Consider the following 26,141-nt stretch of genomic DNA (forward strand, 5'->3'; position numbering starts at 1 on the left):
TCTACCCCACTCCACACCCACAATCCCAGTGCTCTCAATCAATTCTGGAAGCTTCTCCACGGCCTCAGGGCAAATGCAGTGCTCTCCTGGGGCTCAGAGTGTGTCAGCACAGAAAGTCTGGAATTCCCAGCATCCAGGGTTCCAATACCCAACTAATTATGGGGTAATTAGGAGCCCTCTCACTTCCCAGCAGCTGCAGCTGCAGCAGATCCATCTGATCTCCCCCTGCTCAGTGGCTCATTGCCCACCTCCCTTTCTGGAGAGCGTTCATGGATAGTGAGGGTTAATGGACAATGGATAAAGGACAATCTAATATAGGATTAACCATAATAAACAGTAAAGGATAATCTTCCTCAGCTGCCCCCGCCCCATCCTGCTGTGCCCAAAGGAGCCTGAGCACCCCCAACTCTGCCCACCCGGAGCCTGCAGGGGGATTAACCCTGCAATGGCCGTGACAGTGACCCAGCCGAGAGCTGCAGGGCAGAGCTGCCCCGGGCACTGGAAGGGCACAGAGTCCAGAGCCCCAGGAGGGGCTGAGGGAGCTGGGCAGGGAATGGAGCCCCAGCAGGGGCTGAGGGAGCTGGGCAGGGAATGGAGCCCCAGCAGGGGCTGAGGGAGCTGGGCAGGGAATGGAGCCCCAGGAGGGGCTGAGGGAGCTGGGCAGGGAATGGAGCCCCAGGAGGGGCTGAGGGAGCTGGGCAGGGAATGGAGCCCCAGGAGGGGCTGAGGGAGCTGGGCAGGGAATGGAGCCCCAGCAGGGGCTGAGGGAGCTGGGCAGGGAATGGAGCCCCAGGAGGGGCTGAGGGAGCTGGGCAGGGAATGGAGCCCCAGCAGGGGCTGAGGGAGCTGGGCAGGGGCTCAGCCTGGAGCAAAGGAGGCTCAGGGGGCCCTTGTGGCTCTGCACAAGTCCCTGCCAGGAGGGCACAGCCAGGGGGGGTCGGGCTCTGCTCCCAGGGAACAGGGACAGGACAAGGGGAAATGGCCTCAGGCTGGGCCAGGGCAGGCTCAGGGTGGACATTGGGAACAATTCCCATCTGGACAGGGCTGTCCTGCCCTGGCACAGCTGCCCAGGGAGGTTTGGGGTGCCCATTCCTGGAGGGTTTCAAAGCCCTGTGGCTGTGACACCTGGGGACAGGGGTGGCCTGGGCAGTGCTGGGGGTGGTCAGGAATATTTGATGGAATCGTGGCTTTTCCGTGGTTCCAGGAGTTGTAGGAAGACTCACGCCCATTTTCCTTATAAACTCTTTCTTCTCGTGGTTAGGAGGACAATGATCCTCCTAAGGCTGGTGAATCTCACAAAGGAACCCGCAGGAATCCCTGCTCCCCACGGGCAGAGAGGGGCCAGGGCCGTCATGGCCCGGGGATGATCCGGGGTGGCACAGGGAACCTTCCAAGAGGACACAGTGGAGGGACAGTGCAGAAAGGCTGAGCCCTTCCCGGCCTTCAGTTCCCTCCTCTCCAGGAATTCCTGGCACGGCTCTGGATCTCCCCCTTCTGCTGACAGCAGGAATCCCATCCCACAGAAACAATTCCCCAGAGATTCTGCTCACGCTGGGATTTGCTGCCCCAGAGCAGGGCAGAACGAGAGCCTGGCTGTGAGCAGGGATCCCACTGATCCTGAATAGAAGCTGATAAAAGTGGGTGCAGAGGAGGCCACGGAGCTGCTCCAGGGCTGGAGCTCCTCTGCCATGGAGCCAGGCTGGCAGAGCTGGGAATGTCCAGCCTGGAGAAGGATCCAGGGAGATCCTGGAGCCACTGCCAGGGCCTAAAGGGGCTCCAGGAGAGCTGCAGAGGGACTGGGGACAAGGCCTGCAGGGACAGGAGCCAGGGAATGGCTCCCAGTGCCACAGGGCAGGGCTGGATGGGATCTTGGGAATGGGGAATTGTGCCCTGGCAGGGTGGGCAGGCCCTGGCACAGGGTGCCCAGCCTGGATCCCTGGCAGTGCCCAAGGCCAGGCTGGACACTGGCACACCCTGGGACATGGGAGGTGTCCCTGCCATGGCAGGGGTGGCACTGGGTGGTCCTGAAGGTCTCTTTTCACTGAAACCACCCTGAGATTTGATGATTTTTCTCACACATTTTTACACATCACCAGCAGTGGAGCTGCATTAACAGAACCAGCACTGACCCTGTCCCACACCAACCCCCAATGAGCTGTTAAAGAGCCCAGACACAGACAGACAGACAGACAGACAGACAGAGCCACTGGTGCTCACCTGAAGATGCCAAGGGCACCTGGGGACAAAAGGCTCAGTCCCAACCTCACCATGAATGAGCTCCCACAGCAGTGGGGGCACAGACTGGGGCTGGACACCCCCCCCCGCCTCTGTCTGGCCCCAAATCCTGATCTTTCTGCACCAAAACCACCTAAATCTCCAAGGAGGTGCCAGTGTCCCAGACCCAGCCTGGAGCCTGTTCCTCCATGGACACCCCAGGACCTCCCCCCCCTCCATCCTGCCCCTTCCAGGGCACAGGGCTGGGCACAGGGGGCACAGGGCTGGGCACAGCCCCCCTGACCCCTGGCAGGCCCTGCCAGCCCAGCAAACAGCCCTGAAGGGGAGGAATGGGGTTACCTCAGCTGGCCCAGGAGCAGGGGGTGAAAGCCCCCCTGAGGGGGATTCAGTGGCACTGCAGGACCCCCCCGGGCAGGTACCTGCCTGTCACCCCCAGCACAGCCCTCACCTGAGGGCACGGGGGCCTGGAGCTGCCCCAGCACCCCAGGACACGGCACCCGGGAGGTCCCAGCGGCTCCCATCCCAGTGAACCACACCCAAACCAGCTGGGAACCCCCTCCAGCCCTGCCCTAGACCCCCATCCTGCTGTGCACAGGGGGGACAATGCTGGGCCATGATGGAGCTGCGTGACACGGTGACACCTGGCAGCTCAGTGACACCTGGCAGCTCAGTGACACCGGGCAGCTCAGTGACACCAGGCAGTTTGGTGACACCTGGCAGCTCAGTGACACCAGGCAGCTCAGTGATACCGGGCAGTTTGGTGACATGGTGACACCGGGCAGTTTGGTGACACAGTGACACCTGGCAGCTCAGTGACACCGGGCACTTTGGTGACACAGTGACACCTCACAGCTTGGTGACACAGTGACACCGGGCAGCCCGGTGACATGGTGACACCTGGCAGCTGGGTGACACCTGGCAGTTCAGTGACACCGGGCAGTTTGGTGACACGGTGACACCTGGCAGCTCAGTGACACCGGGCAGTTTGGTGACACAGTGACACCTCACAGCTCAGTGACACAGTGACACAGTGACACCGGGCAGTTTGGTGACACGGTGACATCGGGCAGTTTGGTGACACAGTGACACCTCACAGCTCAGTGACACAGTGACACCGGGCACTTTGGTGACACGGTGACATCGGGCAGTTTGGTGACACAGTGACGCCTGGCAGCTCAGTGACACAGTGACACCGGGCAGTTTGGTGACACGGTGACACCGGGCACTTTGGTGACACAGTGACACCTCACAGCTCAGTGACACGGTGACACCGGGCACTTTGGTGACACAGTGACACCAGGCAGTTTGGTGACACGGTGACACCGGGCAGTTTGGTGACACAGTGACACCTCACAGCTCAGTGACACAGTGACACCAGACGGTTTGGTGACACCATTACACCGGGCACTTTGGTGACACGGTGACACCTGGCAGCTCAGTGACACAGTGACACCGGGCAGTTTGGTGACACAGTGACACCTCACAGCTCAGTGACACGGTGACACCGGGCAGTTTGGTGACACAGTGACACCTCACAGCTCAGTGACACGGTGACACCAGACGGTTTGGTGACACAGTTACACCGGGCACTTTGGTGACACGGTGACACCTGGCAGCTCAGTGACACAGTGACACCGGGCAGTTTGGTGACACGGTGACACCGGGCAGCTCAGTGACATGGTGACACCGGGCACTTTGGTGACACGGTGACGCCTGGCAGCTCAGTGACACAGTGACACCGGGCAGTTTGGTGACACAGTGACACCTCACAGCTCAGTGACACAGTGACACCAGTCTGTTTGGTGACACGGTGACGCCGGGCAGGCAGCAGCCCCTCCCCAGCCCATCCCCGCGGGCGAGGGACGCACCCGGAGCCGCGGGTACAAAACCCGGTGCCGCATCTTTATTGTGGGGGCGGTGGGGCCGCGGGGGGCGTGGGGGGCGGTGCGGGGCCGGAGCGTGCGGCGCTGGGACAGCGAGGGCGGGGGGTGCTGATAAATAACGGGGTGGGGGTCCCGGCGGGCGGGGGGGACCCCCCGGCCCGGCTGTGCCCCTAAGGGGCCCCGGCGGCCCTAGGGCTCCTCGGAGTCGTAGAGCAGCGCGGCGCTGAAGGCGGTGAGCGGCTCGTCGGGGGCGTGCGCCAGGCGCCCCGACACCAGGTCCACGCAGAGCGTCTCGCCGGCCGCCAGCGGCAGCAGGAGGCTGAAAACGCCCAGGGCACCGGGGCTGGGGCCCCGCGCCGCCACCGGCCCCTTCTCCAGCGCCTCGGGCTGGAACCCAGCCGAGTCGAGGCGGGCGATGCCGTGGCCGGAGCGGGACAGGACGGCCTCCAGCGCCTCGCCCCGGTGCCCCGTGAGCACCGCGCTCACCAGGTACCGCCCGGACACCGGCACCGTGAACGTGCCTGCCACAGGAACAGCGGGTCAGGGACCTGCCGGGACCGCTGCTGCCCCCAGAGCCGCATCCCACCGTCCCAAGGTTAGCGGGGGATCCCGGGACGGGCACGGCACCGTCCGAGAGCCCCGGGCTGCCGCCACTCGCGGCATCGCGCACCCGTGACTCTGCAGCCTCCGCCTCCCCACAGCCCCTGCTGCAGCATCCCTCACCCCACGAGCACCCCACAGCCCCCAGAGCACCCCCGCGGGCCCTCACCCGTCTCGGGGTCGTAGGCGCCGCCGTCGTTGAGCAGCACCTGGTCGAAGGGGACGGTGCCCGGCTCCGTGCGCTGCGTGCTCAGCGCAGCCGAGAAGGCGACGCGGGGCACCGAGCCCGGCTCCCCGACCGCGCCTGGGCACGGGGCAGCGTCAGGCACCGCCGTGCCCCCTCCCTCACCCCCTCTGCCGCCCAGCAGCCCCCGTCCCCCACACCCCACCACCCCTCCACACCCACACCCGCCCCTGCAGTGCCCGTGCCCCCCTTGACCCCGTCCCCAGCGCCCCCTGCTCCCCAGCCACGCTGTGCCTCCCCATGCCAGCCCAGAATGCTCCCCCTGTAAGCTCCCGGCCCGCAGCCCCCCCTGCTCCCCTTTCAAACCTCCCAGCCCGGAGCCCCCCAGCTCCCCGCGTGCCCCCAGCCCCCCGTGGCCCTCGTGACACCCCAAGCCCCAGCCCTACCTCTCTCTCCGGGCAGCCCTGCAGGAAAGATGAGGAGGGGCTGCTGCAGGGCCAGTTTGGGGCAGGACCCCCGGGGACGGGGTCCGGCCACACCAGCGTGGTCAGGGGCACAGGGGGGGCTGAGCCTTACCGGGGGGGCCCATGGGACCCTGCTCTCCGTCCTTGCCAGGGGGCCCAGAGGGGCCAGGAGGGCCCATCTCACCCATGGGGCCAGCAGGGCCAGGAGGGCCAGGGGGGCCTGGAGAGAGGAGGGCGTTAGAGCCACCTTGGCCCCATGGCCAGTGCCCCACGTGTGATGTCCCCTTGTCCCCACACACTGCAGCCCCACAGCCAGGATCCTCCTGTGGGCCTGTGCCCCACAGCACAGCATCCCCAGCCAAGCCCCTGCGTCCCCACACCCGCTGAAGCACTCCTGGTGTCCCCACATCCCCGTGTCCCCACATTCTCATGTGCCCTCGTGTCCCCACATCTCCGAGTCCCCACATCCCCATATCCCCACATCCCCGTGTCCCCTCGTGCCTCCACATCCCCATATCCCCTCATTTCCCCACATCCCCATATCCCCTCATGTCCCCACATCCCCCGTGTCCCCTCATGTCCCCACATCCCCCGTGTCCCCACACCTCCACCTCCGTTCCCGCAGCCCCAGGTGCCCCCCATGTCCCCCCATGCCCTGCATGCCCTGTCCCCCCGCAGTGCCCCAGGTCCCCTCGTGTCCCCGCAGCCCCCGGTGTCGCCCGTGTCCCCGCACCGTGTCGCTCCAGCCGTGCCAGGCGCTGCAGCTCCCCGCGCAGGTGCCCCAGGCTGGCGTTGAGGGCGCCGAGCCGGGCTGGCAGCTCCAGCGCCTTGTCCAGCAGGGCGGCCTGGCCGCGGGCCGTGGCGTTCAGCTCCCGCACGGCGCCCCAGAGCCCCGCCACGTGCCGGCCCAGCCCCTCGCGGACGCCCCGCAGCCCCCCGGCCACCGCCTCCAGCTGCTCGCAGACCCCCTCCAGCTTGGCCACGCGTGGCTCCAGCCCCGCGGGGCAGCCCCCGGCCCGCGCCAGCTCCCGCGCCAGCGCCTCCAGCCGCTCCTCGCTCTCCGCCTGTCGCGCCGCCGACGCCGCCGCCGCCTGGTCCAGCTCGGCCACCACGCGGTCGGTGGCGGCGCTCAGCTGGCGCTGCCGCGCGTCCTGCTCGTCCAGCGCGTCCTGCAGCCCCTCCACGGTGGCGTTGAGCCCGCTCAGGGCGGCCAGCGCCGCCGCCAGCTCCCCGCGCAGCACCCCCAGCTCCGACGGGGACGGGCCCCCGAAGACGCCGAAGCCCTCGAGCGGCGCCTCCGGCTCCTCCTCGGGCTCCGCGGGGCCGGGCGGGAGCCGCTCCGGCTCCCGGGGGAGCGGCGAGGCGCAGGGCCGGGCGCAGGGGTCACCGCTCAGCTCCTCCAGAGCCGCCTCCAGCCGCCCTGTCCGGTTGCGGAGCCGCTCCAGCTCCTCGGCCAGCGCCTCCCCCCGCAGCCCGCCCAGGGTCCCGGCCAGCCCGTCCTCCCAGAGCGCCTCGGTGTCCTCGGGCTGCCCGAGGCGGGGGCCGAGCGCCCCGTCCTGCCCCGGGCACGGGTGGCCGCAGCGGGCCAGCAGCCCCTCGAGCTGCTCCAGGCGGGCTCCGCGCTGCGCCCCGCTGGCCGCCAGCCCCTCCACGGCCCGGCTGAGGTTGGCCAGGCGCCCCGGCAGCCCGCCCGGCCGCCCCTCGGGCTCGGAGGGCCACGGGCCGGCGCGAGAGGCGTTCAGCCGCCCCTCCAGCTCGGCCAGCCGCCGCGCCAGCACCGGTCCCTGCCCCGGCCCCGCCGCCGGCACCGGCAGCCCCTGCAGCCGCCGCTCCAGCTCGGCCAGGCGGCGGAGCACGTCCGGGGGCGGGGGAGCGGCGGGGGCGGGGGCCAGGCGGCCGCTCAGGCTGCTGATGTGCCTCTGCACCGACTCCACCGCATCCCTGTTGCGCTGGTCCACCGACTCCACCAGCTTCTCCAGCGCCCGCATCCGCTCCCGGTGCTCGGCCGCCTGCCGCCGCAGCCCCTCGGTGCCGGTGGTGCAGGCGGCGCACAGCTCCTGCAGCCGCTGCTCCAGCTCGTACAGCGCCGCCGTCCCCGCGCCCCCCGGAGCCCCCGCGCCGTCCCGGCCGCCCTCGGTGCGCTGCAGGCGGGTCTCCAGCTCCTCCAGGCGCCGCTGAAGGTGGCTCAGCGCCTCCCGCACCTCTGACCTCTCCGCGTCCGCCGGCTGCTGGGCCCCGGGCTGCCCCTCCACGGCCGCCCGCGGCGGCTCCTGCCCGGCCCGCAGCTCCTCCAGCTGCTCGCTCAGCCGCCGCACCTGCTCCTCCAGCCGCCGCACCTTCTCGGTGTCGCCGCCGCCTGCCGTGCACCGCCCGGGTCAGGGGCAGGGGCAGGGACAGGCCACACGCGTGTCCCCGCATCCCCCGCATGCCCCAGCTCTACCTTCACCCCCCAGGCCGCTGAGGGGGTTGCCGAAGCCAGAGAGCGTGGGGCGGCCGGGCCGGGGCGGGGGGCGGCCGGTGGGCTGGGGGGACGCTGGAGCGGGGCCCTCGCTGCAGTCCGGCCCCGAGTAGCCCTGGCAGCAGCGCCAGGCCAGCTCCGACACCGTGCGCTGGGACACCTTGTAGCGGGGCCGGAGGAAGCTGCGGTACCTGCAGGGGGACGGGACGGGGCTGGGGGGCGCCAGGAGGGGCGCGGGGCGTCCCCAGAGAGCCAGAGCCAGCACAGGCCGTGGCCTGACCCAGCAGAGCCGGCCTTTTGCTCAGCGGCCGGGGGCCTGGCCCTGCCCAGCCCTGTCACCGGCCCCACCACCCCCAATGCCACCCCAGCGCTGGCCCCGAGAGCCGCGGGGCGCCCCAGGGCTCTGCCGCACGTCACAGGGGGACAGTGGCCGGTCACCCTCCGGTCCAGAGAGCCGCGGGGTGCCCCAGGGCTCTGCCGCACGTCACAGGGGGACAGTGGCCGGTCACAGCTTGAGGTCGCTGACTCTTGCGCAAAAGTAAACATGAGCCCAGGGTGGGTAAACACCAGCGGCGGCGGCGCGGCCGCGGCCCGCCCTGGTTCTGTGCTGACCCCCCAGAACGCCCCGAGCCCCTCCAGAGCCCTCCCGGCCCCACTCACGCCAGGACTCGGGGGCACTGGAGCTGCCCCCAGGGGCAGGGCTGATAGTCCGGCTTGATGAAGCTCTCGACGCCATCCTCCACCACGCAGCTCACGCTGCGTGTCACCACGTAGGCACACCAGTTCCTGCCGGAGGGAGCGGGTCAGGGCACACAGCCGGGGGGCCCTGGCACACGGTGTCACCCCGGCACACACCGGGCATCGTCCTGGTACGGACCGAGCACGGTGGGCGCCGGGCATCATCTGGGCACCATCTGGGCACACACCACACGCTGTCCTGGCATCCCAGCACCGAGCAGCCGCTGGAGCTGCCCTGACATGGACCTAGCATCATCCCAGCACACAGCGGGCGTTGTTCCAGCACGCACCGTGCACAGCATCCCGGCGCACACCAGGCATCGCAGGCATCACCCGGCAGAGACAGCAACGCGCCCTGCCCCAGGCCTTCCCTGGCACACTGCAGCTCCCCAGGCACAGCCCGCATCCCTCAGCACACCGCGGCCCCTCTGGCCACACCCCGGATCCCCCGGCGCGCTCCTGTGCTTGCCCAACCAGCCCCACCGGTAGCACCGTCACGGCCCGATGCGGGTTAATGGGCCGGATCTTGCCCCAGCACAGCCTCTGAGCCATGCCTGGCGACCCCTGCGGACCCGGCTGCAGCCCCCAGCCCCGGCTGCCCTCGGGAGACCCGCAGGGATGGGCTCTGCCGGGAGCAGGGCGCCCACACCCCATCGCACCGTGCCGTGCATCCTGCCCGGCCCAGGGAGGGCACCCTGCGTGCTGCCCCGTGTGTGACCCCGTGTCCCTGCCCCTCCGTGCTGCCCCGTGTGTGACCCCGTGTCCCTGCCCCTCCGTGCCCTGCAGCAGCACGGACCGGTGCCAGCGCAGCGCCCCAGGCTGCGGGACCCGAGCCCCCCCGCGTGGGACTGCAGCCTGGCCCCGCTGCCGGGACCCCGTCCTTGCAGCCTTATATGGTCGGGACCCGAAGCCCGGGCCCCGCTCGGGCCCCCCAGCCCCACCGGGCAGCCCCCCGGGGAGCGGCCCCCGGCCCTGGGTCCCCGCCGCGGGGCCCCGGTGCGGCGGCCGGTTCCCGTCAGCGCGGCTGGTTCCCCTCAGGCCCCGGCTGGATTCCAGCTCCTCCCCGGGGGCCGCCGGGAATTCCTGCGCCGACCGACGGCCCCCCTCTTCTCCCCCGCCATCCCAGCCCCGCACCCGCGAGGCCCCGGGACCCCCGGGCTGCCCTGGGGTCCCACCGCCCCGCACCGGGGCTGTGCCCATCCCAGGCGAGGGACGGGACCAGAGCTCCCCTAAAAGGGCAGGATCTGGGGGCACCCCCCGCTATCCCCGATCCGCGGGGACGGAGCGCTGCTCACCCCGACCCGTGCAGAGCCCCCCCGAGCCCCCAAAGCCGCACGAAAAGGCTCCACCGTGCCCGTGCCCCACGGCCGGACCGGAGGCGCCCCTCCCCGGGGACCCCGCGCTGGGGCCAGGTCCCGCCATCCCCCCGGGGCGACCGCGGGGCCGGGGCAGTCCCAGCCCTGCGGCCACGCCGCTGCGGCGCTGATGTGTCCGCGGTGAATACGCTGTGACCCCAGCCCAGCGTGGGGCCGCCCCCAGCCCCGCGCCCCCGCAACGCCCGGACCCCCGGCCCCACGCTGCCCGCGGTCCGAGACGGGACGGGGATGCCAGAGGGTCCTGGTGCCCCTCTCCGGCAGCGCTGACCCACGCGTGATGCCGAGCAAGGACCGGCCCGCGATCCCGACCCTCCACGTGCGCCCACTGCCCGCCCGTGCCGGGCCCGGGGGTGACGCCCCCGCTTCGGGGACCCCCGCCCGCCCCGCCGCCCCCCGGGCTGGACGTGGCACGTGCCGGTGCCTGCCCGGCGCCGGGGCTCCCGTGGCAGCGGGGTGGGGGCCGCATTCCGCGTCCCCGCCGCCGCCCGGTGCGTCCCGGTGCGTCCCGGTGCTCGTGGCTCCTACCTGTGCCGGCTGGCGGCCCGGGCACCGCTGTGGGCCGCGGCCGGGCCGGGGGCGAGCGGGGCGGCCCCGCCGGTGTAGAGGCTGTACCGGGAGGGGAAGTTGGCGGCCAGGGCCTGCGCGGCCAGAAGGCACGGCCAGAGCCAGGGTGCCATGCTGGGCTGGGGCGGCTCCGCTCGGCTCGGTCAGCCCGGTCCGGCGCGCCTCAGGACCGCATGTGGCGTCCCGTCGCGGCTCCGCGGCTCTGGGCGGCTCGGCACGGCTCGGCTCGGCTCTGCCCTCCCCCCGGCCGCCCCTCGGCCAGCCCCTCGCCACCAGAGCCGCCCCGCCGCCGCTGCCCGCCGCCGGGGTCCCCGGGGCCCCCCGCTTCCTGCCCGCCGCGGCCCCCGCCCCAGCCGCGCCGGGCACCGCGGCCCCCGCCGGCCCCGCCGCCGCCACATCTGCTCCTCGTTAGGCCGGGCCGGGGCCGGGGCAGCCAGGGAGGCCGGGCGGGGGGCCAGGGCGCGGGCGGCCAGCGAGGCGGCCGCGGCTACCGCTGCGGCACCGGCCCGCCGCGGCCATCGGTGCCCCACGGCCGCCGCTGGCACCGGCTCCGGCACCGGCTTCGCACCGTGCCCCGCGTCTCGGTGACCGCCGGTGGCCTCGGTGCTCCCGCGCTGGGCACAGCGGCCACAGGTCCCTGCACCGGCACCGCATCCTGCAGTGCCACGTCCCCGCGTGCCCGTGAGCCCGTGCCGGGCGACACGTCCCGGTGCCAGCACCGAGCCCGGTGCTGCCCCGCGCCCCCGGCCCCACCCCAACACCGTGCTGGGGACACTGGGGACACCGGGGACACTGGGAACATTGGGACGGCAGCGGTCACACCGCGGCCACCCCGGGCCGCCGTGGCCCCGAGCCCACGGTGATGCCATGGCTTCCCCGGCCCTCGCGGTGACGTCACGGCCGCACGGTGACATCACGCCTTGGCCGCGGCCCCGCGGTGACGTCAGGCGCGGGAACCCCCCGCCCGCGGGGAGCGAGGGTTAAGCACAAACAGCTGGCGGCAGCTGGAGGGGGAGGGACCGCGGGAAGGGATGCGGGGGAGGGACACACCGGGAGGGGACGCGGGGCTGAGGGGGCCGGGCCTGGCCGGGGGCCGGCCGTGCCTGTGCCCGAGGGGGATGGTGGCATCGCCTCCGTGCTCCCGGGGCCGTGGGGGGCCATGGGGGGCCATAGAGATCTGTGGGGGGCTGCGGGGGCCGTCTCTTGGCCGTGTCCCAGGGGACTCCAGCCCGCGCTGGGGCTCCGTGGCCGAGTGTGCGGGGCACAGGGATGGGCCCGGGGTGCGGGCAGGACCCCGGGGGGACTCGGTGCTGGGACCCCTCGAGTGGGGACCATCAACACGTGCCAGACCCCGCAGGCCACCGCAGTGTGACCCACACATCGCAGCACACCCCAGCTCCGTGTGGCCCGGCGTGCCTCCAGTACGGCCCAGCATAGCCCAGTACGGCCCAGCACAGCCCGGTACAGCCTGGTACGGCCCAGTACAGCCCAGCAGCTCCCAGTACGGCCCAGAACAGCCCAGTACGGCCCAGTACAGTCCAGCAGCTCCCAGTACAGCCCAGTACGGCCCAGTACGGCCCAGTACAGTCCAGCAGCTCCCAGTACAGCCCAGTACGGCCCAGTACAGTCCAGCAGCTCCCAGTACGGCCCAGCAGCTCCCAGTACGGCCCAGCACAGCCCGGTACCACCCAGCACAGCCCAGCAGCTCCCAGTACGGCCCTGTACAGTACAGTCCAGTAGCTCCCAGTACAGCCCGGGACAGCCCAGTACAGCCCGGCACAGCCCGGCAGCTCCCAGTACAGCCCAGCATAACTCAGTACAGCCCGGTAGAGCCCGGCACAGCCCAGTACGCCCCAGTAAGTCTGTGCAAAGTCCAGTGCAGCCCATCCCCCCGAGGCCCCGCGGCCCCGCCCGCTGTCAGCAGCCGCAGCGAGCTGTCATTAGGCTCATTAGTGCTAATTAGCCGCGGCCGCCCCGAGGCCGCCCGGCCCCGCCCCGCCCTCGCGCCGCGCCTTGTATGGAGACGGAGCCGCCGGCGGCCGCCAGGGGGCGGGGCGAGGCAGTGGCGTCACCGCGGCGGGGAGGGGCTGGGCGCCGTGACGTCACCGCAGCCGCGAGCCCGCCGCTTAGCCGGGGCCCGGTTGCCGTGACGTCACCGCCGGGGCCGGGCGCCTCCCGCCGTCCCCCGCGGCCGGAAGTGGCGCGCGCAGGGAGACGTGTCCGAGCGGCGGGGCCGGAGCGTGAGCGCGGGACACCGGGGGGACCAGGCAGGGGAGGGAACCAGGGGGAGAGCGGGAACGGGACAGAGAGCGGGGCACCGTTGGGCCCAGGCTGGAACGGGAACCGGGGGGAGAGCGGGGCACCGGGCAAGAACGGGAACCGGGGGACCGGGAAGGAGCGGGAGTCGGGACACGGGGGGGAGAGCGGGAACGGGGGGACCGGGCAGGGGAGGGAACCGAAGGGAGAGCGGGGCACCGGGGGGCCCTGGGAGGAACGGGAACCGGGGGGAGAGCGGGGGACCGGGCAGGAGCGGGAGCCGGGGCAGCGGGAGGTCTGGGCAGGGGCTGGAGCCGGTGCATGCCGCTTCAGCGGGTGCCGCCGGTGGCGGGTCCCCTCGCGGGATGCCAGCGTGTCCGTTCCCCCGGCCCGCAGGATGATCACGGACGTGCAGCTCGCCATCTTCGCCAACATGCTGGGCGTCTCGCTCTTCCTGCTCGTCGTGCTGTACCACTACGTGGCCGTCAACAACCCCAAGAAGCAGGAGTGAGGAGCCCGGGGAGCCCGCCCCGCCATGGCCCCGCGGCGCCGCCGCTCCCGCCCGTCCCGCCCGGCCCTCCCTGCCTCCCTCCCGCGGGGCCGCCCCGAGAGGCGCGAGCCCGAGCTTCTTCCAAACCGGCTTTAACGGAAACACGATGATACACGACAAAACCGTGTGACGTTATAACCAACACCCCGCGGGAGGAGCGGGGCCGGGCGGGGCTCAGCGCAGCAGCAGCGGCGCCGTGGGCAGCAGCCGGGCCAGCGGGGATCGGTGCTGCGGGGCCCCGGGGGGGGACAGCCCCGGCGCGGGCAGCGACAGAGGCGCCGCCGCGGCCTTGCCCAGGCGCTGCAGGCACGGGGCGGAGCAGGGCCGGAGCAGCTCTGCCGGCGCCGCCGCTGCCCGGTACGGCGGGGCCGGGGCTCGGGGCGCGGGCGTCTGCCCCAGCACGGGAAGGGTCCCTCGGTGCTCAGCACCCTCGCGGGGGGTGCGGGGGCCTCCGGGCAGAGCCCTGCGGGACAGAGAGCGGTGTCAGTGGGGCACGGTGCTCCCGGCAGCCGGGGCTGTCTGCTCACCCAGCTCTCCCTGCCTCCGGGGGCTCCGCGATGAGCCCGCAACTGGCAGCAGCACCTACCCAGGCCTTCCTGGGGCTCTCTGGGCATTCAGCTTCATTGGCAGCACCTGTGGAGAGCGGGGGAAGATGATCAGTGCCAGGTGTTTGTCCCCCTTTGTCTTGGGGAAAGTGTGTGGGACAGAATTATCTGGCAGAGCCCCGCAGCTGGGGAGGCTCCAGCCCCTGAGGGGCTCCCAGTCTGTGCAGCAGCCCCCCAAGGGGCCCACCCAGCAGAGCCATGGGGCAGCCCCTTCCCTGGGCCCTGCTGCACGCCAGGTCCCTGTCCCTCCCTGCTGGTGCCCCTGGTACCTGCAGAAGTGCCATGTCCTGGAGCTCCTGCCCGCCTCGCTGGGCCTCCCGTGGTTCGTGGCTGGTGCTCAGCGCTGCCCGGGTGCCCTTGGGCACGGTCCCTGTGTGACAGAGGAGACAGAGCTCAGCCCTGCTGGCCAGGCCTCGGGGCCATGCTGGAGTCACCAGCTGGGCTGGGGCCGTCGTGGGGCACAGTGGCACAGCCTGGTGGCACAGTGCCCTGCAGTGTCGCTGCCTGCCAGCTTTGCCAGGGCCAGGTCCCAGCACCGAGGGGTGGCCCTGGCAGTGGCCGGTGCCAGCGGAGGATGGGATGGGCACAGAGCTCAGTCCCAGCCTGTGCTGCCTGTGCAGAGGGCTCTGCCCCAGCTCCAGCCAAGCTCCTGCCTTGGTGTCCCACAGCACTGGTGTGACCATGCTGGCCAGGCTTAGCCAGGAGAGAGGAGCTGGGGGCACAGCTGTGCCCTCTGAACCGGGCTATGTCCTGGGCCATGGCACATCTGCTCAGCCAGGGGAGCTGGGGGGAAAAAGGAAAAAGGAAGGTGTTTGGGGGCCTGGCTGCAGTGCACAGCACTGAAGGAACACACCTGAGTTGCCTCAGTTTCTGCTCACCTGGTTAAAGTCTTTATCCCAACCCAGTTTTCTCCCCATCCCACTGAAGACATGAGGTGGGGGGCACACTGCCCACTGGGGGGAAGCCAGGGCCAGACCCCATGTGAAATAGGAGCAGGAGCCTCTGCTGGGCAGGATGGGCCACAGCCCCTGCTGGCTTCACCTGGACTAAAACAGCACAACTGGTGCCAGCCTCGGCCAGCAAGGCCAGCAGCAGCTGAGGGTGTCACTGGGGGTCTGGCAGACCCCCTCACCCCAGCAGGGACACAGGTCTGGGCTCCCAGGGTGTGGCCAGGCTGCAGTGGGACACGGGGAAGAAGGGGGGAGGGAGGGACAAGACCAGGGCAGCAGGGTCTCCACCCTACCCCAGCTCCCAAGCACGCTCAGCTCCTTCCCAGCTGCCTGGGAGGGCAGAGGCTGGGGTGGCACAGCCAGCCTGAGGGCACCAGCACGGCCCTTGGAAGGCAAAGCCAGGGCTCAGAGCACCCCTGCGCCCTGATCCCCGTGCAGACACAGCGGTGCTGACAGTGCTGGGCCCCTCGTAGGTGGGGAAAAGGTGGTGGGAGAGCTGGGGGAGGCAGCCAAGCTGATGCCAGGGCTGGGGGCGCTCTGGAGTGGCCAGGCTGGAAGCAGGACAAGCTGTGCCAGGGCAGAGGGAGCTCTGGAGTGGCCAGGCTGGAAGCAGGACGAGCTGTGCCAGGGCAGGGGAGGAAGAGCTGGGTCCTGGTGCCAGTGCCAGGCAGCATGAGGGTGCAGTGTCCCTGGGGCACTCACTCTGCCGTGCCACTGGGGAGCACAGGAGGCAGCAGACCCCAGCCAGTCGGTCCTGGGGACACCAGGGACCGGGCTCTGCCCCTCAGCTCACACAGTCTATTGCTGCTCATGCCCCCAACTGTCCCCAGTCCCTTCAGGCTGGGATGGGGCCAGGGCTCACTCCAGGCAGGCCTGGCCAAAGGAACAGACGGAACAACGTGCCCATGAGAACATCAGCCTTTTATTTCCTCCCCACCATGTTCTCATGGCAGACAAGACACAGTCATGACAGAGGGCTGGGCAGCAAACCCCAAGCACAACACGACCGACGGACACCAGAGTAACACAGCTCAACACAAGCACAGCTTCAGGCACACAGGGAGGCACCTGCCCCAGCTCACAGCCCCAGCCCTTGGAGCACGGTGCCCCAGGGCTGAGCCCCACAGTGGATGTGGGCACAGGGCTGCAGGGCTGCCACTGCCTGCCCCCCACGGCCCTGAGCCCCTGCCCCACGGTGGCCATGCAAGCACAGGGGGCACAGCCAGTGTCCTGCCTGACTCTGGCACCCCACTGCAGCACATCAGCCCCCAGCAGAGGGGACTCTGCATGTTGGGAACCCCCTGGTGCCCCCTGCCCGCTCACAAGTCACAACCTACTGTTGCCCAGCCAGTGCCTAAAGAGGAGAAAGGCACTTTGGTGTGTCCTTGCTGGCCTCAGGAATGCTTGGGAGCAGTGGGAAGTTGAGCAAAGGTTTTCTGTGCTGGCTTCTCCAGAAGCCCTTTGGTCCTGGCCCGGGAGGGGGGTTAGGGTTAGGCTGCTCCCTGCAGCCCCAGTGCCTGGGGATCCCCACATGCCAGTGGCGCAGGAGCTCAGCTGGGCTGTGCCGTGCCAGCCCTGACCCCTCCTGTGGGCCAGGCCCCTCACACTCACAGCTGCACACAAAGCCACTGTCACTGTGTCAGGTGCTGAGCTCCCTCACGGCCGTGCTCCTGCCCAGCAGCTGGACAGGCGCCGCAGCAGGCGCACGAGGGCTCCCCAGCCTGGCTTACCTCTGCCCAGGGCCGGGCTGCTGCCGCCAGCCCCGGGGCTCTGGGAGGCCACGGGCACAGCCGGGGGCCTGGGGCTGCCCAGGGTGAAGCTGGGGGAGGCTCGGATCCGGGGGGAGTCCTGCTGGCTGCCCCCGCTCCCGGCGGCGCCGCTGCTGAAGCTCCTGGCACGGGGCAGCGCGTTGTCAGAGGCCGAGGTGGGCAGCCCCCTGCGGGCGTGAGAGAGGGGGGTCAGCCCAGCACGGCGAGGGGGCTCCCCTCTGCACCTGCACCCACCAGCACAGCCCAGCACCGAGTGCAGAGCCCTGGACTCCTCCTCAGGAGCCGGCGAACAGCTGGGGACAGACAAGGATGTCACCAGGACTGTCCCTGAGAGCCCCAGGGCCCTGCACTGTACAGCACTGTCCCAGCAGCGCTGTCTCAGAGTTCCCACCCCCAGTCCCAAACCAAGGAATTGCTGAGTTTGGAAAAGGCCTTAGACACCATGGTGTCCAACCCCTCCCCAGCACAGCCCAGGCCACCACTGACCCCATACCTCAAGGGCCACATCCACAGGGCTTTAAAACCCTCTGGAAATGTTGATTCCACCCCTGCCCTGAGCAGCCTGTGCTGGACAGCCCTTTCCAGGTGGGAATTGTTCCCAAAACCCAGCCTGAACTTCCCCTGGCCCAGCCTGAGGCCACTTCCCCTTGTCCTGTCCCTGTTCCCTGGGAGCAGAGCCCGACCCCCACCTGGCTCCACCCTGTTGTCAGGGAGCTGTGGAGAGGAGGAAGATCCCCCTGAGCTTCCTCTTCTTCAGGCTGAGCCCCTTTCCATCTCCCTCAGCCTGTCCCATCCCAGCCCAGTGCTGGACGTGATACAGGAGACACCTCCCAGATTACTGGGGCAGGCAAATCCCAACCAGTTCACTCGGTGCCCATCTCTGCTGTCCCTGGGAGCAGAGGGACTGACAACCGCCGTTCCCAGGGCTGGGAGGAGCTAGGGCCAGGCCAGGTGACCCTGGCAGGTGACTCACTTGGGGACATTTATCATCTCTAAGTGCCGTTATCCTGCAGCTCCCACGCTCGCCCCAGCCAGCCCTTACGTGGAGCTCCTGGGGGGGGTCCTGGCACCTCCTCTCCTCCGCGGGCCCCCGGCGGTGCCGCGCAGCCCCCGCACGTGCTTCAGCATCCAGGCACGCAGGTTGCCCAGGCAGGTGTGCTCCGAGAGCACGATCCGCGGCCAGGGGTTGCACTCGGCCATGTCCAGGGCTGCCACCGCCACCGCCCGGCCCACCTGCCCGGGACACGGCACACGTGAGGGGGCACTGGGGTCAGGGGGAATGGGACAGCGTGGGGCACGGGTGAGGGGCATCGGGGGACAGCAGGAACAGCAGAGTGTGCGGCACAAGCACTGGGCCCAGTGAGAAGGGGAGCACAGGAAGAGGGGAAGCACGGGGGATGAAAGGGGGACACAGGGAAGGAAGGATACAGTGGGGGGCACTGGGGAGGGGAGCAGTAGTGAGGGGCTCACAGCGAGAAGAATCCACCAGGAGAAAAGGGGCATGAGAGGAGATGAGGGCATCAGGAAGGGGATGCCAGGGAGGGAGAATGCCAGGGAGTGGGGGCACTGGGAGTGGGGGCACTGGGGAGAGGGGCAGCTCCCTAGAGCTTGGGACAGCAAAGCAAGGGGAGGGAAGAAGCCGCAGCCCCAGTCCAGCCCACCCTCGGGATGTCACTCCCCCTGCAGGCTGGCCTGGGCCCCGTACCTGCTCGAAGAGCTCCACGGTGTAGCGGGAGGGGAAGGCGGGCGGCGGCGGGGGGCTGGCACGGCCGTTGTCATGGCAGGCCCCCGGGATGCTGTTCACCGAGCGCCCCGTGTTGTAGTTGCACTCCAGGGTGTAGCTGTGGGGCACGAGGGAGCCCCTGTTACCCACAAACCCGCAGCAGGGCTGGGGTTATCCCGCATTATTCCCCTGGCAGAGCCACTTCAGCAGATTCAGGGCACTGGAAAGGGGATCCCACCACACCAGGGAGGGGGTCCTGCTCCAAAGGACACAGAAGTGCAGGGAAAGGGGCAGGGTTTTGAGGAGAGCCCCCTCTGACAGCAGGAACGGCCCACGCCCTGTGTGGGGATGCACGGATGTACCAGAGATCAGCAGGATGGGAATTCGGGGTGGATGTCTGAGAGTGGCACCCGAAGTGCCAAGTCCCTGTGAGGAGACCTCTTGGTCACCTCTGGAAGGTGATGGGGAATGGGGGGGTCCCTGATGGGTAGAGAAAGGGAATTATCTACTGTCACCACCAACAATTCAGGGAGTGGGCAGCTACAGTCTTCCCCTGACCCTCAAGGTGCCTTGGAGCACTTTCTTCTGGAGGATGAGAAGTGTGGGCTAGGAGCTGCCAGCTGGGATGGCTCCCATCTGTCCCACTGGTCCCATGTGTCCCACTGCAGGGCCAGCACAGCAGAAAACCTGAGCAGCTCTGTCCCAGTCTGCCTGGGGCCCACACATGCACTGGGAGCACTCCCAGCACTTTTTGGGATGTTGCTGTTGGATCAACAGCTTGGGCTGCTCCAGGTCAGCCACAGAGCAAAGCTCCCCAGTGACCCAAGCCCAAAGCCCACGTGTGTGTGTGTGCTCCTGTGGGGCTGGACTGGTGCTGGGCACAAAGCAGCAGCTGAGTACACAGCAGGCGCTGAGGAAACTGAGAGAACCTCCAGTCTGTGGGTCTGGCTGCCTCACCCCGTGGGATGTTCCCAGGAATATCCCATCCCTCGTGGGAGAGGGATGGATCACAGGCATCCCCAACCCCCGGGATCACTGATGGGCTGAGGCTGGAATCTCATACACAGCCATGGGGATGCTGTGCCTACTGCAGCTCTACTTAATTACAGCTCAATATAGCCAGGAACACGCAGGAAAGAGGAGAATTCCCCTCAGAAAGCTGTGCAAGAGCAGGGAGAAGCAGCCAGAGCAGCTGCAGAGGGGTGGGGAGGAACAGGAAGGAAAGGAGCCTGGCTGAGCCTGCATCTCAGGAACACAGCAGCAGCACCCGGCACAACCAGGCCCAGCCTCTGCTGACCCGCCCTGGGGCCACTCTGGTGTCTGTCCCACAGAACCGGCTCCCCTTTGCCCACATCCCCCCCAGCAGAGGCTCTCTGTGCCCCCAGGTGGCCCCGAGCTGCCCTACCTGTGGATGATGCCCAGGGCCTTGTAGACGGCCACGCGCCCGCTGCCCTCCTTGGACTGCCCGTCGCGCTTGTCCCGCGCGTACATGTTCTTCTCCGAGAAGTTGCAGCCCGTGAAGTCAAAGTGAGGGGAGTTCAGGGAGATGAGCTTGGGGAACAGCATGTTCTCCACCTGCAGAGGGCAGGGAGCAGCAGGGGTGAGGGCAGCCCTTGGCTGCTCATCCTGATCCAGTGCCAAGCACAGGGTGGCACCAGGGCCCGCTCTGCCCAGCTCCAGGGTCTCACAAGCTCCAGCTGTGCCCAGGGTATAAAGGAATATGACCCCTGTTGATGGAGTGACAAAACTGTCCTTTGTCCCCTTAAAAAGGAAAAAAGGCCACAAGTTTCTCTCCTCAATTAGGTGAAAAGACACCTCATAAGACCTGGGGACTTCACCTCAAACTTAAGGACAGCCAATTGGACAGGAACCAAAAAGTCCCACCTAAGCAATTTACTAGAAAAAGAAGAGAACAAAAAAATTGATGGCTTTTGTGAGGTGTTTTACCAGGGGCAAGGACCTCTTGCACCTGGCTCAGTTTTTCTCTGTAAAGAGTTTTGTTATTTTGCCTTTTATTAAAACCTTTTTATTTCCAACACTACTACAGAAGCCATCCTGCTGATTTTATGCCTTCTAAGGTAGCTGAGCTATCTCGGGTGTGAAATAAATCTCCAAGAGCCTAGGAGGCCTGGCTGGAGGAGACCCACATTTCAAGGGCATGCTGCCCACCCCCCGATGGGCTCTCCTGACAGCCACATGGGAGCCCACCCTGCTGACCCTCACCAGCTCCCAGCGGGAATCTGAGACCTCCTGCTGCCCTGGTCACCACACTGGGGGAGGAGAGAGAGGAGGAAGAAGAAGAAGAAAGGAAGGAAGGAAAGGAGGAGGAAAAGGAAGGAACTGCGAAGGGGTTCCAGGCCTCTCCCCCAGCAGCAGGAGCACTGGGGCCCCTGGGCAGAGCAGCAGGAGGGTCCCGGCAGCCGCAGCACGGCGGGTTTGGGCAGTGCCCTCACCTGGTCGTTCTCGTCGCTGAAGCTGTTGCCGTACATGAAGCAGCCGCGCTTGGAGGCGTGGCCGTGCAGGTCCACGTAGTAGGCGAGGCCACTGTCCCGGGGCGCGATGGGCTCTGCGGGCTCAGCTTCGGGCACCGGGGCTGGGCCGGGCGTCCAGGGCCCCTCCTGACAGTGCTCGCTGCTGTGGCTCGATGGCAGGATCCAGGCGGCTCGCTCTGAGCTCTCTGACAGCTGGGCATCCTGGGCCGGCGTCCTGGGGCTGCTGTCAGCCGGGCAGGAGCGGGTGCCGGCACGCCAGGAGCCGGGGGAGTTGCGGAGGTTGTTGGTTTTGTCCAGCTCTGATAACGCGGCCTCCACGGCTGGCATGGGACAGTTGGGAGACTTTAGGCTCAGCGAGCTGGTGCTGAGAGGGGAGACAAACGTCCTCCAGTCCGGAGAGCCGGGCAGGACGCGGCTGTGCACGTGGTGGTAGAGCAGGACGGCCTTGGCCCCGTACACGGCGGGGTGCAGCTCGGCGTCGGGGTGCAGGTACTGCCGGTTCAGGTTCACCCCGCGCGAGTCGGTCCTGCGGGGAGAGCAGAAACACCTGAGCACCTGCCAGGGCACCCTGGGGCAGCAGGCTGAATTGCTGCTAGCACGGGCCAGGGTAAGGAAGCAAAAAGGGCCTTTGCATAATATCCACAGATGTTTTATTCAGCCGCTTGGTGAGGTGATCAGGTCCCAGCACCCACATACACGGAATCTCAGTTTCCCTCTGCAGGGGCCTGGGGGCTGACCCTGGTCTCAGGGCAGTACAAAGATAAGGGCCAGTCAGGGAATAGGGAAGGACTGACTCAGGGACATAGGAACAGACAGAGGAACAGGGGAAGGAGCCAATGGGGTCTAACAGCTTTTTGAGGGAAGCTTCTTGTGTCTCCCTAGACCAGGGAATGCCTCCCCACACCCCGTCAGAGCTGAGCTCGCCTTGGAGCGCTGACACAGCAGTGACACTGCACGGTGTGGCAGAATCCTGCCCCCAGAGACAGCAACCAGGAAGGGGCTGGAGCACCAGGAGGGGCTGAGGGAGCTGGGAAAGGGGCTCAGCCTGGAGAAAAGGGGGCTCTGGGGGGACCTTGTCACTCCCTGCAACTCCCTGACAGGAGAATGGAGCTATGTGGGGGGGTCAGATTCTGCTCCCAGAGAACAGGGACAGGACCAGAGGGAACAGCCTCAAGCTGAACCAGGGAAAGTTTAGGCTGGATATTGAGAACGCTTTCTTCAGGGTAAGGGCTGTCCTGCCCTAGCACTGGCTGCCCTGAGCAAGGGTGGATTCCTCATCCCTGGAGGAGTTTAAAAGCCCTTTGGCTGTGGCACTTGGGGACAGGGGTCAGTGGTGGCCTGGGCAGTGCTGGGGGTGGTTGGACTCCATGGTCTCACAGGGCTTTTCCAACCCAAGTGAATCCAGGATTCCATGATTTTATAAATGTTACAAAAACCATAGAATCAGCTTTCTGAGATCCCTTCTTCAGCAAACTCACAGCCTTTTCCACATCCACACCCATCAGCAAAGGACACTCACCTTTTGCTCACATCTACCAACCAATACTCAAATAAACCATTCCTGCTTTTTTTCCTTGAGGGAACAGTTGGACTCAGTGGTCTGGGAGGGTTTTGCTCACATCTACCAACCAATACTCAAATAAACCATTCCTGGTTCTTTTCCTAGGAGAATTGTTGGACTCAGTGGTCTGGGAGGGTTTTACTCACATCTACCAACCAATACTCAAATAAACCATTCCTGGTTCTTTTCCTAGGAGAATTGTTGGACTCAGTGGTCTGGGAAGGTTAGGGTTTTACTCACATCTACCAACCAATACTCAAATAAACTATTCCTGCTCCTTTTTCCTGGGGGAACAGTGGGCCTCAGTGGTCTGGGAGAACTTTTCCAGCCCCATGAAAGCCCGAGCAGGCTGGCAGGCAGGGCAGGGGGCCCTGCACTCACCGGTAGTGGCCCCGCAGCACCCCGTCGGGGTTCAGCATGGGGATCAGCTTGAACACGAACATCCGCCGCAGCATCTGGGCACGGGGGTCCTCCTCCCGCAGGATGAAGTCCAGGAAGCCGTTGAAGACGAAGCTGGAGGGGGTTTCTCCTGGGTGGACTCTGCTGCTGAGGAAAAACACCTGGGGACAAACAGATGGGCTGAGGGGGGTGTCCTGCCTGCCCCAGGATACTGTGATAGTGAAGGGTCTCACAGACTTTGCTCCACAAACTCTGCCCAAACGCTCCAGCCCTTGGGGCCACAATGCCATTCTGGTCACAGCCATGGGTGCTGCAGAAAGGTGCCACCATGGGGGCTGCTGGCCCCCAGCCCAGCCCAGCCCAGCCCAGCCCAGCCCAGCGTGGTCTCTCACCCTCTTTCCAGTGAAGCAGTGAGGCCGGGGTGTGCTGGTGTCTGGGAAAAGCTTGTCCAGCCGGGGCTCCCGCTTCTCCTGCATGCCATGGCACGAGGTGATGGTCAGCAGGTCCACACGCAGCTTGTCCAGAGAGTGGCACAGCAGCTCCCGGTGGTAATAGACCGAGTCCAGGGGGCTGGGGGGGAGAGGGGATCTCAGCCAGCCCCAGAAGCTCCCAGCTGGGTGGGGAATGCTGCCCACACTCACAACCCTGGGAGCTGAGCAGCCCCAGCCCCACAGGGACCACCCCACATCTGGGCTGTTTGCTGCCAGACACCCTCAGAGCCTGCTGGGAGCATGAGCAGCTGTTCCTTCTGGGTAAGGAGGGGGGCCCAGGGCTGGGTTTGCCCTGCCCAAACCCCAGCTGTGAGAGCAGTGGGGGATCAGCTCAGGCACAGACAGGCTGGCACAGAAGGTCAGGTGATCCCACTGGGGAGATAATGCCTGCCAGCAGGAGGGACAGGGCACTGAGGGATTCATCCCACCAGGGAGGTGACCCATTCTGGCAGGAGGGACTGGGCTCCAGAACAACAGGGCTCCTCGGGAATCCCGTGGGTAGCTCAGGGCAAGCTGCTTGTGCAGAGCTGGGGCACAGAGGATCACAGGCCAGGCAGCTATAGGGAGGGCACAGAGACCCTCCTGCTGCAGACAGAGCTCCCCCAGGGGAAAAACCCCAAGCAGGCACAGGCCAGGAAAGGTGTGAGGGCCAGGAAGGTGGGACAAAGGCCAGGAAGGTGAAAGTGGGGGGCACACCTGCTGGGGGACATGTGCCTGCAGTCCTGGTAGCGGCCGTCCAGCTGTGCCAGCATGTCCTGGCACTCCGTGTAGGAGAAGGGGTAGCAGAAGGCAAAGTAGGTGGTGGCCCCACGGTGCTCCAGGAAGCGGTGCACAAAGGACAGCACAAACTGTGTCTCCACCACCTGCCAGGGACACCAGGGAGAGGGCTGGGCACGGCCTGGGGGCAGAGCCAGCCCAGCACAGCCCCTGCTGCTCTCCCCAGACAGGGCCCAGGGGCAGAGCCAGCCCAGCACAGCCCCTGCTGCTCTCCCCAGACAGGGCCCAGGGGCAGAGCCAGCCCAGCACAGCCCCTGCTGCTCTCCCCAGACAGGGCCCAGGGACAGAGCCAGCCCAGCACAGCCCCTCCTGTTCTCCTCTGGCCCGCAGCAGGCACCGCGTGTGCCCTCTGGCCCTTGGCTATCCCCCTGGCACAGCAGCTATTGCTGCTCCTGTGCCTCCCTGGAGATGCCAGGAACAAAGCAGCTGCTCCCCCAGCCCGGCTGGCCCTGGGGCTCTCACCGCAGCGCAGGAAGCGAAGCGTGGCCGTGCCCCCGAGCTGCCCTGGCCCGAGCACAGGGTCCCTCCCGGCTCTCACCTGGAAGCTGGGGCGCTGCCGGATGCGCTCCCAGCGCGGCCGCACGGGCAGCGTGCGCACGAAGGGGGTCATGCCCTGCGCGTACAGCCGGCTCTGCTTGTTCATGTTCAGGATGTGCAGCTTGATCAGCTTCCCCGGGGCCCCCCCGCGCACGCTGAAGTAGAACCAGGACCTGCGGAAGGGAGCAGCGGCCTCAGCCCCAGCCCGGGGATCCCCGAGCTCTCCGCTCGGGGATCTGCACCCACCCGGCCCCGCCGGGAGCAGTCGGAGCCCCGGCGGGGCGGAACCGGACCGCCCGAGCCCCCTCCCATGGCACCCCCGGCCCCACCGCTCCCTCCGCCAGAGGCGCCCACCCCGACTCGGTACCGCCGGAGCCTGTTAGACCCCCCCGGCCCGGGCACCGACCCCCCCGAGCCCCCTCCCAGGGAACCTTGCCGGCTCCCCGACCCCGCCGCCGCCCCTTCCACCGACAGCCCCAACCGCGCGCGGCCGCTATCGGGTCCCCGCCAGAACCTTTCCCAGGGGAATGAATCCCCGCGGAGCCCGGCCGGTCCCAATGGGCCCTTCCCGGTTCCCCGGCCAGCGGTACCTGTTGCCGTTCTCATACTCAGTGTGGGCGCAGTCGGGCCGCGTCCACACATTGAACTCGTAGTCGGCGGCGGGGAGAGCGCTGGCGCGGGCGGCGGGGCCGCCCCCCGGCTCTGTAGGCCGCACCTGTTCGACGTGTGCCAGGTTGCCCGAGTCGAAGCGGGAGCTGAAGAGCAGACCCCCGCAGCGGATCTCCATGGCCCGGCAGGGCCGGGACCGGCATCGCCCCGGGACGGCCGCGGCACGGCCGGTACGGGCCGCCCGGCAACAGCAACGCGCGCGGCCATTGGCTGCCGCCTCCCAGCAACCTGCCCGCCCATTGGCTGGCGCCTCGGCAACGGCCGCAGCGGCACTGGGGCCGCAGCCCCTCTCGACCACGCCCCTCCCTAGCAGAGATAGACCACGCCCCCTCACGAAGCAGATCACGCCCCTTTTGCCGCTGGTCACGCCCTTTCGTGGCCATGAACACGCCCCCTATGGCAATGGCCACGCCCCTCGCCGGGCTCCGGGCCGGCCGCGTCCCCAGAGGTGAGACCGGACAGAGTGGACAGTGGGTGTGAATGGACACTGGGTTGTGAGTGGACACTGGGGTGTGAGTGGACAGTGAGTGTGAGTGGACAGTGGGTGTGAATGGACACTGGGGTGTGAGTGGACACGGGGTGTGAGTGGACAGTGGGTGTGAATGGACAGTGGGTGTGAGTGGACACTGGGTGTGAGTGGACAGTGGGTGTGAGTGGACACGGGGTGTGAGTGGACAGTGGGTGTGAGTGGACAGTGGGTGTGAATGGACAGTGGGTGTGAGTGGACAGTGGGTGTGAGTGGACACGGGGTGTGAGTGGACACGGGGTGTGAGTGGACAGTGGGTGTGAGTGGACAGTGGGTGTGAGTGGACACTGGGGTGTGAGTGGACAGTGGGTGTGAGTGGACAGTGGGTGTGAGT

General features: G+C 67.8%; 3 protein-coding genes across 5 annotated transcripts; 1 reads left to right on the forward strand and 2 right to left on the reverse strand.

Annotated features, from left to right (window-relative positions):
- Window positions 1-4,116: 4,116 nt before the first annotated feature.
- Window positions 4,117-10,649, reverse strand: EMILIN1 (elastin microfibril interfacer 1). Its single transcript, XM_036405171.1, has 8 exons — window positions 10,464-10,649; window positions 8,485-8,610; window positions 7,807-8,015; window positions 6,100-7,722; window positions 5,479-5,586; window positions 5,349-5,366; window positions 4,888-5,022; window positions 4,117-4,639 (listed from the first exon to the last, which is right to left on the reverse strand). The coding sequence occupies exons 1-8, from the start codon at window positions 10,613-10,615 to the stop codon at window positions 4,308-4,310; spliced, it is 2,703 nt and encodes a 900-aa protein (XP_036261064.1). The 5' UTR covers window positions 10,616-10,649; the 3' UTR covers window positions 4,117-4,307.
- Window positions 10,650-12,614: 1,965 nt separating this feature from the next.
- Window positions 12,615-13,430, forward strand: OST4 (oligosaccharyltransferase complex subunit 4, non-catalytic). 2 transcript variants are annotated; one of them, XM_036405188.2, is made up of 2 exons: window positions 12,615-12,742; window positions 13,155-13,430. In XM_036405188.2, exon 2 carries the CDS (start codon window positions 13,156-13,158, stop codon window positions 13,267-13,269), a length of 114 nt encoding a protein of 37 aa, XP_036261081.1. In that variant the 5' UTR covers window positions 12,615-12,742; window position 13,155; the 3' UTR covers window positions 13,270-13,430. The 2 variants fall into 2 exon arrangements, with proteins under 2 accessions (XP_036261081.1, XP_036261080.1); XM_036405187.2 differs by having other exon boundaries at window positions 12,653-12,769.
- AGBL5 (AGBL carboxypeptidase 5) lies at window positions 13,385-25,496 on the reverse strand. Of its 2 annotated transcripts, XM_036405172.2 has the most exons (13): window positions 25,203-25,496; window positions 24,614-24,785; window positions 23,995-24,161; window positions 23,200-23,377; window positions 22,790-22,968; window positions 20,809-21,373; window positions 19,761-19,930; window positions 18,338-18,473; window positions 17,675-17,865; window positions 16,594-16,799; window positions 14,183-14,283; window positions 13,895-13,941; window positions 13,385-13,771 (listed from the first exon to the last, which is right to left on the reverse strand). In XM_036405172.2, exons 1-13 carry the CDS (start codon window positions 25,397-25,399, stop codon window positions 13,483-13,485), a joined length of 2,598 nt encoding a protein of 865 aa, XP_036261065.1. In that variant the 5' UTR covers window positions 25,400-25,496; the 3' UTR covers window positions 13,385-13,482. The 2 variants fall into 2 exon arrangements, 1 of the variants encoding a protein (XP_036261065.1); XR_004982314.2 differs by lacking the exons at window positions 13,385-13,771; window positions 13,895-13,941; window positions 14,183-14,283 and having other exon boundaries at window positions 16,704-16,799; window positions 17,606-17,865.
- Between the last annotated feature and the right edge of the window lie 645 nt (window positions 25,497-26,141).

This window comes from Molothrus ater, chromosome 32 (genome assembly GCF_012460135.2).
Source record: "Molothrus ater isolate BHLD 08-10-18 breed brown headed cowbird chromosome 32, BPBGC_Mater_1.1, whole genome shotgun sequence".
Taxonomy (NCBI): domain Eukaryota; kingdom Metazoa; phylum Chordata; class Aves; order Passeriformes; family Icteridae; genus Molothrus; species Molothrus ater.